Source organism: Montipora foliosa, chromosome 1, assembly GCF_036669935.1.
Source record: "Montipora foliosa isolate CH-2021 chromosome 1, ASM3666993v2, whole genome shotgun sequence".
NCBI classification, from domain to species: Eukaryota; Metazoa; Cnidaria; class Anthozoa; order Scleractinia; family Acroporidae; genus Montipora; species Montipora foliosa.
Window position 1 is genome coordinate 45,887,839 of NC_090869.1, and position 12,500 is coordinate 45,900,338.

The 12,500-nt window shown below is 39.8% G+C and overlaps 2 protein-coding genes across 2 annotated transcripts in view; one reads left to right on the forward strand and one right to left on the reverse strand.

Moving 5' to 3' along the window:
• LOC137999633 (ankyrin-3-like) overlaps window positions 1-5,090 on the forward strand; it is a 24,713-nt gene extending 19,623 nt beyond the window's left edge. The window contains exon 3 of the mRNA XM_068845458.1: window positions 1,965-5,090. Within this exon, the coding sequence (XP_068701559.1) occupies window positions 1,965-2,319 (355 nt within the window). The 3' untranslated portion in view covers window positions 2,320-5,090. The remainder of the gene's footprint in view (window positions 1-1,964) is intronic.
• A 5,977-nt stretch (window positions 5,091-11,067) lies between these two features.
• The window catches only part of LOC137999685 (dipeptidase 1-like), a 35,950-nt gene continuing 34,517 nt past the window's right edge, over window positions 11,068-12,500 (reverse strand). Inside the window, exons 9-10 of the mRNA XM_068845543.1 lie at window positions 12,402-12,500; window positions 11,068-11,316 (exon numbers count right to left, since the gene is read on the reverse strand). The exon at window positions 12,402-12,500 is cut by the window's right edge and continues 37 nt beyond it. Coding sequence (XP_068701644.1) covers window positions 11,167-11,316; window positions 12,402-12,500 — 249 coding nt within the window. The 3' untranslated portion in view covers window positions 11,068-11,166. The remainder of the gene's footprint in view (window positions 11,317-12,401) is intronic.

Here is a 12,500-nt window from a genome sequence, read left to right on the forward strand (position 1 = left end):
GCCGACGATGCCAATGGAGCGGGTGCGTTGACAGAAATCAGAAAGTGATGGGACGAGTTGCTGGCAGCGGGTCCAGCTTTAGGCTACTATCCAAACGCAAAGAAGTGCTGGCTTGTGGTAAAACCAGAGAAGCTGAAAGAAGCAAATGATGTGTTTGCGGGGACTGAAATAAACATCACCATGGAAGGGCGCAAACGCCTTGGCGCAGCACTCGGACAGAGGTCGTATCTAGTGGAGTATGTCGGCAGCAAAGTAAAGGAGTGGATCATTGAAGTAACTTTACTAGCAGAGTTTGCAACCTCTGAACCGCAAGCTTGCCATGCAGCTTTTACATTCGGGCTAAGGCATAAGTGGACTTACTTCATGAGGACCCTGCCAGATATTGAAGATCTCTTGGAACCACTCGAGCGTGCTATCTCAGATGTCCTCATACCGTCACTAACAGAACATAACTGCTCTGTGACTGAACGAAAACTGCTAGCACTTCCTGCCCGTATGGGAGGCCTGGGAATGACAAACCTATTTGAAAGTGCGGAGTCAGAGTATTCAGCACCATCAGGATGAGCGCTCCACTTGTTTATAAGATAATGGCGCAATCCCATGAGACCCCAGATGATGCAGAAGTGCGAAGGCTGATGTATGCTGTTCGAAAAGAAAAAGATTTTGATCCGAAGGGGAAGCTAGAGGAACTGAAGGTCTCTCCCCCAGTAAGGACACAAAGAGTCGTAGACCTGGCATGCGAAAAGGGCGCCTCTAGTTGGCTTACTGCAATTCCACTGAAAGACTTGAATTTTGACCTAAGCAAGCGGGAATTTCGTGATGCACTGAGGCTACGCTATGACTGGCCCATTCCCGATAGCCCATTTGTATGCGTATGCGGCTGCAGCTTTACCGTGGACCAGGCCATGATATGCCAGCGAGGCGGCCTAATCATACAACGTCATAACGAGATACGTGACCTGGAGGCGGAACTACTAGATATGGTTTGCTATGACGTAGCAATTGAGCCCACCTTACAACCTCTTTCCGGGGAGGAGCTCAACAGGGGAGCAAACAAAGCACCAGATACCCGTCTCGATGTGCACTGCCGTGGATTCTGGGAGAGACAACGGGCCGCCTTTTTTGACATACGGGTATGTCACCCGAATGCGGACTCGTATAAAGAGCTTAGCCCCAAACAGATATATAAATTGCACGAAGATGAAAAGGAGCGGAAATATGCGTCGAAAATGACACTTTTACGCCCTTGGTTTTCACCACAACAGGAGGTATGTCTCAGGAGTGTCAGCGGTACCATTCCAGACTTGCCGAGCTCATCTCTTCAAAGAAGCAGGAGGACTATGCAACAACAATCGCATGGATTCGAAGAAAGTGTCCTTCGCCATCCTGCGGACTCTCCTAGTTTGTTTGAGGGGAACAAGGTCACGGAGAAGAAAGACAAATATACAGGAGAATGACTTAGAGATAGAGAAGGGACTTGCTGGACTGACATAATAATTTATTAACGAATGTTTTATGCTTTCGCCTGACTGATTTTTCTCTTTGATACATAAGACTTTTTATGTACAATACGTTTTTAGACCAATATGTTTTACATCATCATTTTAAATTATTATTATTACTATTATTAGTTTTTTTTTTTTTTTTGATTAGCGTTTTCTTTAGTAATGCTTAAATGTCTTTTTCCAATTTACAAATTATTCACATATCGTCAATAGTTTTCTATCGTGAATATTTATTATTATTATTATTATTATTATTATTATTATTATTATTATTATTGGACATGGCAAGCTTGTTTAACATCACATTATCCAAATTGATGGGTTTTCCGCAGCGTTGCAGTTGTTTTTTTCTGCGAGTTGCCCATTCTTTTTTTTTTAATGAGGACATTTTCCATTCAGCTCATGATAAGATGTCTTCACTGAAACTTGCTTAGGCACTTTTTCTCTTCTGTGCCTTAGATTCACCAGATCACGTTGGACATGCGACACTGCAGAGCTTTACATTCGTTTCGGCTGCGATATTCGCGCAGTGGATAATGAAGGACACACACCGCTACACCGTACAGCTGAATCAGATCGAGAAGATATTGCAGCCATTTTATTGGACCGTGGAGTTGAATCAGAAGCCCTGGACTGGCAAGGAAACACCCCACTACATGTGGCAGCATCATGCAACGCGCCTCGGGTCGCAACGCTTTTAGTGAAGCATGGCAGTAACGGTAAAGCCCCAAATTCAAAAGGGCGTTCACCTCTGGATATAGCTTACGAAGCTGGAAATTACGAGATAGTTGATCTCATAGAACAAACTTTTTGAGTATAATACGAATTATGAAGTGTTTTATTGTGATCAATTTTAATCATTATTGAGGCGATATCAAAGAGATGATTTAGTATTATAATGTCTACGGCAACGGCAAGCGTCAGGCTGAAATTTGCCTTTTGCTAAGAATCAAAAAAACGTCTTTCATTTTAGCTGATTTCTTGCCCGTTGTTATCAACCGACACCAAGTAACTTGCCAATGGGAGAGACAACTTGAGTTCATGATAAGATGATTTTCATTCTTTTATGGCAATCCGACAACAGGCGGCCGTTTCACTGACGTGAACGCGATGCTGGTTCTTACTATAATCGAACGAATGCTTCGTGAGCCGCTTGTCATTGTTAGTGATCACAGAGAGTTGGTAGAATTTGATGATTGAGATTTACCAAAGGTTCCAATAGGATGATCAACCGAAGAAAGACATTACCGGTTTTCGATGCTTACATTGCGTGTATGGCTTCTAAATTACTTGAGGAGAGCATAGTTGTTATTGTGGTTTGCCGGTTAAATTTTCTATCCTGTTGTAGGTTGTATCAATCCTACAAACTAGTGATAATATCGGATTATTGAAGTGCGTTCGATTGTGGCTTTGGAAGCAAAGGAGAAGGGTAAGGAAAGAAACATCTTTGAGGATTGAAGTTAGAGGACACGAGCATGTACTTCTTGAGATGGTTTCAATAAGCACCGAGTACTATGACGATGTGACAGGATTGAAATATTTTGCCCTTTGCTACACTCTGAATCAATTTCAAATTGCGATCTGTTTGATCGCCAGCCCATGGCTAGGAGCGAACAACTCCAACACTAGACCTATGTCACCGCATTTTAACATAACGATCTATTTTTAGACTACCTTTTCCGAAAAAACAAAAGCAGTTCAGTTTCGGTGACGCCATGATGTCAAGTTAGTTTCTTGTAATTAGTCATCGGGCTCCTCCGGGAGTCTCATTCGCGGAAATTCAATGTAAAAATTAATCGGTCTCTGAAATAGGAATATCCATAGGGCTGCTGTGCGTTCCTAATTATGGGCTCCTGGTTTGATTTAATGAGATAAGCTGTGATCAAAATAACTACGCATCATGTCTGAGGAAACGATATAACGTAAATTTCCGAGTTCACTTCAACTTCTTTTTCACAGCAAGTTAAAGCGAATTGCTGTGGTTATTAGTTCTACTTTCTGCGTGCATAGAGTAAAGTAATATACATTAGAAAGACTTGTGAATCACCAAATTGAGCTAATTGACAGTAGTCAATACTAACTAACACCTTGATTCGGTGCTCGTCTTTCCATTTAAATCCTCTGAGATGCTTTCAGGTGCCCGCTTAAGCATAATATGGGAATTTGAGCTAAAAGACCTCACTGGCTCCCTCTTGAGTTTATTTCCCCAATAATAATAATATAGAATCAGTGGACACAGGTACGGTACCCGATCAATGGAAGGAAGCTTATATCTGCCCCATCTTTAAAAAAGGGAAGAAATCAGATCCAACTAATTACAGACCCATCTCTCTTACTTGTGCGGTCTGTAAAGTCCTTGAGCATATTATTCACAGTTTTGTTATGAAGCACTTGGAGAAGTATAACGTTCTTACAGATACCCAGCATGGCTTCAGAGCTAAAAGATCAACCGTGACACAATTACTATTAACTATCAATGATATTGCTAAGTCCTTAAACGCTTCAAAGTCAGTTCATGCTGCCGTACTTGATTTCACAAAGGCCTCATAGACGGCTTTTGATTAAATTGAATCACTATGGCATAAGGGGAAATCTATTGCTATGGTTTGAATCATTTCTGGTTAAGCGTTGCCAATCTGTTATATGTTCTGGAAAGTCATCGAAAACCTCTCCCGTTACTTCTGGGGTACCACAAGGGACAGTGCTTGGCCCATTATTGTTTCTGTTGTACATTAACGACTTGCCAGTCAATCTTAAATCCCAAACAAGGCTCTTTGATGATGATGCCCTAGTTTATAGTCATCTCAGCTGACATCGATACAAACAATCTTCAAGACGATCTCTGTAGTCTTGAGCAATGGCAGGATAAATGGCAAATGAGCTTTATCCATCGAAATGCAAAATTATTTGGTTCTCTAATAAAAGACATCCCCCAACAAGACCTTATACGTTTTGCAATGCGATACTCGAACAAGTGGACTCTATAACTTATCTTGGTGTTACCTTAAAGAAGGATTTAAAATGGTCTGAACATATTTCTGACATCACTGGAAACGCCAACAAAGTGCTTGGATTGGTTAAATGAAACTTTTGGAACTGTTCTCGTGATGTTAAAGAAACTCTCTATAAATCAATTGTTCGCCCAAAGCTGGAATATGCGAGCGAAATCTGGGACCCATATTACCAGAAGAACACCCATGATGTTGAGATGATTCAGAGGAAAGCCGCTAGATTTTGTTTGAATAATTATCGCCGTGAAAGTAGTGTAACAGAACTTATCGAAACACTTGGATGGGACTCATTGCAACTAAGACGTAAACAGGCTAGATTATCTCTTATGTACAAACTAAGTAATCATCTAATAGACATTAATCTTGACAATTTATTATCCCGTAATCATGAATTACGTACACGTCGCAGTCATGTTTTTAAATATAAGGTCCCAATGGCAAAAATAGACACTTTTAAAGTTTCTTTCTTTCCAATAACTATTGCTGAATGGAATACCCTCCCAAGTGACGTTGTAAATTCTAGTTCTCTTAATATTTTTAAATCGAAAATTAGTACCACTCCATTTTAATGTTTATATTTTTAATGTTAATATCTTTTTATTTATGTATTTTATTTATTTATTTATTTATTTATTTATTTATTTATCTATTATTCTTATTCTTATTATTTATTATTTATTTTTTATATTGTACATATTATTGACAGTTGGTGTGATACCTTTTAAGGTTTTACCGACTCTAATAAATGAAGATGTAGATGTAGATCATTAGTATCACCCAACTAATGGACTAATGCAAATGCTGCATTTTGATTGGCTACGCTACTAGAGGACTATTAGTAATAGTCCTCGCGTAGCGAAAAGCGTGACTCTTTCTTTCGTTTTCTTCCCAACTTGCATTTGCTAACTTTGTTATTGCCTTTTCTGTCCGACTAGTTGGGTGATACTAAAACAATTAGACCCTTCGCCTTCAAGGGCCACGGGTCTAATTGTTAATTATTATTCAACTGCAGTCGGCAGAGTACAAATAACTCCCAAGAAGAATACAAATATCTCACGGTATTTTCACTCCAGGGCCCGGTTCCTCGAAAGCCGATTAACTTAATCCAGGATTAGCGTAAACTTTTGTTTCACTTTTTCAACTTTTTGGTGAAAGTTTCTTTTGCTTATTTTTGTTTTTCAAGATTGACGTCTTCTCATGTAAAGTTCTGCCGAAAATCTGCGTTGAACAGCATTTGGGAGTAGAGAAATAAACTGCTTGGTTAATTTTTAATCTTAGATTAGCGTTAATCGGCTTTTGAGGAACTGGGCCCAGAAGACCAGTTTGACCAGTTTTTTGTGTGGCTTACACGAAGTGTAAACCACTCAATGCCATGGCCCAAGATATTTATTCCTGGATTTGTCACGGTGAACAGAGTGGTTGTCACGTGGTTTACTATCGTCGAAGATAGGCTCCAGTCTACGCTCGGCTAAGCTACTCTAAGCTTCAGAAAGTGGCCATTTTGTGGGTGTAACACAGCGCGTTGTCGAAGATTGTTTTTTAATCTAGTTATTCGTTCTTCTTTGCTGCTTGGATTTTACACGCCGGCTTTCCCACAGTCGGCTTGTCCTCTAAGTTCAGATTACAGTGAGGAGTTGTGCTCTCACAGGGCAACATTTCAATTCACGGTCTGGACCTTTGGTAAACATTAAAACTAACGAGTCATTATTGACTCTCGCAAGTGAACATTTGACGTCTTGAATCTGCTCAGCAGACCTGCTTGAGAATACCTGGGAATATCTGAAAGTTTCTGAAAGTATTTGAAAGGCTCTGAAGTTACTTGAAAGCAAAAGAGACTCTCCTGTGGTTGTGTTGTCCCGGGACGTTACAAATCGAAAATTTCGATACTCGATAAAATCGATCGTAATCGATATTTTTCGATACTAATTCATCGATTAATATCGGAAATCGATAATAATCGATAACAGAGGTTTTTGTGATTATCGATTTCATCGATTTTCGTAATTACTGTTCGATTTCAATCGATTTCCATCAATTTATAATCGATAATAATCGATAACAGTAAATATCGATTTTGTTCAGTGCTGTGCTGATATAGAAAATTGTTTGTGTGCTTCTTATTGATCACGTGACTTTTCGTTATCACCTGTCTGCTATCGCTAATAACACGTATCGCCAAAGAAACGGAAATCTGCGGAAATAGCTGGACTCCCGTGTGTATCGGCTAATTAGATATCGATCGTAGGCTCGATTTCCGCTGCTCTCTCTCGTGCAATTTACGTTCCTCCCCAAAAAGAGACGATTGGACTCGTGGACAGCGGCTGGGAATCGAGCTTATGCAGAAACGAAATTCATTCAGCGATAGGTTTCCGTTGGTGGATGCACGCCATGTTTTGAGCAGTTCACAGCGTATACATGTTTACACTGATCTAAACAGTGTGTGGTCTTCGCTCGAGCTCCAGGGGGTTAAAAATTTCCCCAAATGCGAATGATTCATCTCAGATTTATGGCCAGGAGCGGAAGAGGATTTTCGGCAAGACAAAATCCTTACTTTGGAGTTGACCTATTCTCTCGGCCAAGTAAACCGATATAATCGATAATCTGCGCCTAAATCTTGGGGTTGATCTCTCATACACCAGTCAAATCTTGTCTTGTGATTATCGATATTTATCGATTATTCTAGCTAATCGATGAACAATTATCGAGTATCATCGAGTAATATCGAGTAATCGATTACTTTCCGATAATCGATTTCTATCGATTTGTAACGTCCTGGTTGTCCTTGCTGTTGTTGTTGAATCGAATTGCACGAACCATCCACACACAGTTGACAAGAGTCTGCTAGCCCACGATTTCGTCAGAAGTAAGTAATATGGGAATCTCTGTTGAACAATACCGATCAAGAATCGGCTCTCATGACAATTTCCTTTAAACAAAAGATGCTTTGTAGCGTTTCAAGGATCGTTTTTGGAATATAATGCTAATGATACTTTACATGAATGTCTTTTATTTACCAACATTGCAACAAGTTGTTGGACAATACAAAATATGAAATAAAGTAGTGTTTTAGTTCACCCAATTTGTGTACTACACTTGCTCACAATGTTTGTTTTGGACCTTTTTACAGTAGATTAGCACTTTGCATGATGTCAAGTTCATCTATTCATTTCATGTTTCCACATAGTTTGAACTTGGTAAACACACTGGCATAAATTACAAGGTCCATAATAAGAAAACTTCAAAGATTCTGGTATTTAAAGTCATACGATGCCATCATGAACTTCCCTGTACATTGAACTCTGTTGTCTTCGAGTTATCTTTCTGTTTGCTATTCCTGAAATCTATTATGATGACACTCTGGGTATGTTCCTTTGGGGTGATCCAGATAGTGATCAGTGATCCAAGATTACTCACATGGTTCATCAAAGGAACTGACGAGTCCGTGACCACAGAGGATTCATCAGTTCCTTTGATGCACCATTATGCACCACTGATCTTGGATCACTGATCCTGATCCACATAACCTCAAAGAAATGCACCCTCTATCTCTATTGAACTTTTTGTTAAAACCTCCAGGTAAAATCGTTAATCTTATTGGGGTAAAAAATTATTAGCAATGTTAATGAGCACTAGTCAACATATGATTCATTAAAACATTGCTTGTGTTCAGATATTGTTATGCGTCTATCTTTTTTTCCCAAATTCTTCCATTTGCAATGCCATAGCCACTTACATCAACTACATGTTTCTGTGTTTCTTTACTGAAAATTCAGCATTATGATACTTTAAAATGCATACATTGTCAAAAATTAGTCGTACATTCAAACCAAATCAAGCTCCCAATGTGGCTTCTAGTGAAGGTTACATCATTTCCTGTACAATGTATTTCCCAGCCCTTCTGCAAAGTTTTGTGCTCCTGCACTGGGACACAAAATGCCAAAAACATTCATATGAAATGCTTCCCTGGAGTTGATTTCACATCACTTGCCCTGGACAAACTCAGAACTCAATTCCACTTGGTTGCGTAAACAAAATCATGACTGAATCTGTCAGCCCACTATAAGACATGATGCTGACATTTTTTCAGGTCCTTAAATCCTCAGGTTACATGTGCAACCTCTGTTGTCAAAATGACACCTCCATAAAACTTTACCCAATAACCCTCATCTTGAAAATAAGCATTTCAGGACGGTTATATGTCAATTATCTTATTTTATTGATTGAGAAGAACAATATTGAAAACTAACGGTAATCAGATATTAGCTCTACTAATAGAAACTCGATGACAAAACAGGTTCTTTTAATTTGTAACCTTCCCCATCAAAGCAGCTCAATTTCGTAAGCCACACATGTACGCATTGCGGACCTATTTTTACAAACGTATTAGTCTCGCGAAAGCGGTAGAAATGGCGGAAAATGCTAATTTTTCACGCGAAGAAAACGATGAATGCTTGCCAAATTTGGAGATTTTTGGCGAAAACGAATTCCTAGAGACAAACCATAACCTACACGACAGTTAAATTTCTCTGTTTATTGAAGAAAACCCAAACGTAAATACGACAAAACGGTGGTGCGAGTCCGTGAAAGAAGCAAGAGCCATTGAAGAAATTCCTCCCGAGGAACTTGACAACCTTTTATGTCATTTCTTCATCAAAGTCAGTTTTTCTCGACTGGAAGTTTAATTGGAAACCAAGATCATCGTTGTTAATATCTCTGTACACCTTACCAAAAGAATTGCAGGCCCAGTTGTTCGAAGGGTGGATAGCGCTATCCACTGGATAAATCACTATCCACTGGATAACTCAATTGGTTTTGGTAGTGTTTATCCGATGGATAGCGTTATCCACCTTTTGAACAACCGAGGGCAGGTGTTTGAAATAAAATGCACGACGCTTTGCTCGACGATTCGACTTGACCATATGGCGGGCTCAAGTTTAGAGCTTATCGAGGTCAGCTGTTTTTTTGAAGTTTACCCCTGCTTTCCAGGTACTGGAATTCGATTGGATTCCATGCTCAAGCCAAGTCAACTTATTGTAAGAACAAATAACCCGGGAGCTCCCCTTTTTTTAAGGCCTGGATAAATCTTTATATTACCCAATTGACAACATAAGGATGAACGTTGTACAATTTCAGCTTGTTACACACTATTTCATGAGAGACCGAATCAAAGGCTTTGCTAAAACAATAGAACAATAGCTGATAGTAATACAATACAATATGTATTTCCTCTGCTCATATTCCCCCAACATATTTAACCTTCACAGTAAAAACAACACAAGTCAAAATTTTGAATTACGATTTGATGAACTTACGGCAAACACTTACAAAGCATTCTTTAATTAAAGCATCATAACATGCCACTATTTAAGTTCACCGTGATATAAAATCAATAAAGCAAATTAGAGAGAAAGTGCAACTGAATTGACTTTCGGGCACTTATTTATTTACTTATACAAGCGAACTACTTTTCCTGCTGGTCAACATGCTACGATGCGATGTGATGCGCAGGGATGGCGCAGTGGTGAGAGCACTCGCCTCCCACCAATGTGGTCCGGGTTCGATTCCCAGACTTGGCGCAATATATGTGGGTTGAGTTTGTTGGTTTTCTACTCTGCACCGATAGGTTTTTCTCCGGTTTCCCCTCTCCTCAAAAACCAACATTTGATTTGATTTGTGTTAATTGTTGATTTTAGTTTACACGGTGTCCCTAATTAGAGCTCCAGTCTTAGAAGACTAGACACTTAAATAAAGTTCCTTTCCTTTTCTTTTCTTACTTCTAAAGTTCTTCTCTCCAGAGGATGTTCCTCAGTCGAGTACGCTCCTCCTCGTCTCCCTCTATAACCTTCAGCTGTGCAAACGTCAAGCTTCTGTGTAAATTTCCCGCACGAATTTTAACGTCGCTTCCGATTGGCTCATAAACGATGACATTCGTTACGGCTAGAACATGTGCAATGCCGTGATTCTCTCCCTGAGTGGGTGCAGGGACGGCGCAGGGGTGAGAGCACTCGCCTCCCACCAATGTGGCCCGGGTTCGATTCCTAGAATCGGCGTCATATGTGGGTTGAGTTTGTTGGTTCTCTACTCTGCTCCGAGAGGTTTTCTTCAGGTACTCCGGTTTTCCCCTCTCCTCAAAAACCAACATTCGACTTGATTTGCTTTCCTTGTTAATTTCAGTTTATAGTGTCCCCAATTTATTTAGTGCTCCAGCGCTAGAACGACTGGACACTTAAATAAAGTTCCTTTCCTTTAAGAAGGCCAAGACGTTACTACTTCACTCTCCCGTTCAGCCTTAACACCTTTCCCACACGCTTCAAACGAATTCCTCTGCTCAGAGCTCCTTTTGGAAATTTCTTTCTTTCTTTTTGACGTAGTTACCCGTAATTCCTCATAGCCTGGAAAAAGCCAGTTCTCCATGGATACACAATATTGCGCCAATCCCAAAAATGAAACACGTTACCGGAAAACCAAAGAAACGCAGAGGTATATTGCACTGCTTCGGTACAGAAACTCCATTTAGAAAATGAGTATTGCTTTTGATGCTACAACACACACAGCCGGAAAACGATGATTTTTTTATTGGAATTGATCAAAACTTGCTCAACTTTTATCTTAATCATCAAATTAAAACGTGTTACAACTTAGTGAGTATTCTATATCTTGAACGGCGACACAACAATGGTTCTGTTGTAGTAAGGTACAAAACTGTCCAAACCTCCGCCATAGTTTGGACGGCAAGTGAGATTAGCGAAGAAGCGATATTGATCATATGGTGGATGTTGCCTCTGGAAATTCCCGGCAACCTGAAATACAACTCGAAAGTCAGATACTAAATGATAATACTGAAAAGTAGCTGTAGCTTTTTGTCATTCAGTCTTAATACCATTCATAATCTCGAAACGGAGTACAACTTTAATTTGTTATTATTATTGTTGTTGTTGTTGTTTGTTGAACAATGCATGTTATAGGGCTGGAATCGCGATTTCAGGTCTTCTTCCTTTTTTTGTTTCGCAATACAACACATTTGTAAATGTGATAAATGTTTTTCAACTATGAGCTTGAAAATATTTTCCTGAGAAAAGTCACCTTGCGTGACACTCAATAAATTGTGTTTATTTCTTTATATCTTGCTGGTTAGTGAAAAGAAAAGAAAAACCCTGAAATTTGTCCTGTTTTGTCCGTCTTGTGTTATCATAAGTTAACGAATCATGTGAAAAAAAAACGCCGAGTTTGACCTCATGCCTGACCGAAGTGAGCATTAGACCGTATTCGTCTTCTCATTATTGGACTGGAATGCGGCTAATGCGGGGGAATATATTAAATAGTATTTGCATTTGAAAGATTTCCCCGCGTTAGCCTCCATTGCAAGCTAGTTCCACTCCAATACTGAGAATACGACTGTGGTCTATTGGAACTGATGTAGTCATATAACAATTTTACTGCTGAGTCAGAACTGGTCTCTGAGGGGGACCAATGAATGCAATGTACCTAGTCGTTTTAGTTAAGAACAACGTCAGTCCAACCTCCTCATGTTACAGCAATGAAAATGCAACACGAAAATAGGAAGCCACAGCGCGGGAAATAGCCTGCGAAAGCTGACGTATTTCCGGCTATCGTTTGTCTTCGCCAAAGGACGGCCGGAAATACGTCTGCGTTCGCAGGTCACGCGGGAAAGTGTCTACTCGATCTCTGGTTCTTTTGCTTAAGTCGTGTTACGTACAGAAAAGCAACTGTAATGTTTTCAGAGAACGTTGAAATAATGTTTTCGAACACGAATAACGCTTATGAATTGTCCTACAGCTCATTTCTTTGGTCCGGTATGCTATTCGGTTTTAGCCAGATGAATTTTTGCTCTGCTCTGGAATAATAATAGGAGAACAACACCCACCTCTTCAGCTTTTTCAAAAGCTCGAATAAGATTTTCACCAACAACCTTTCGGGCATCTTCATCAGAGTATCCCCTCCTAAGCAGCTCAGCTATAAGGTC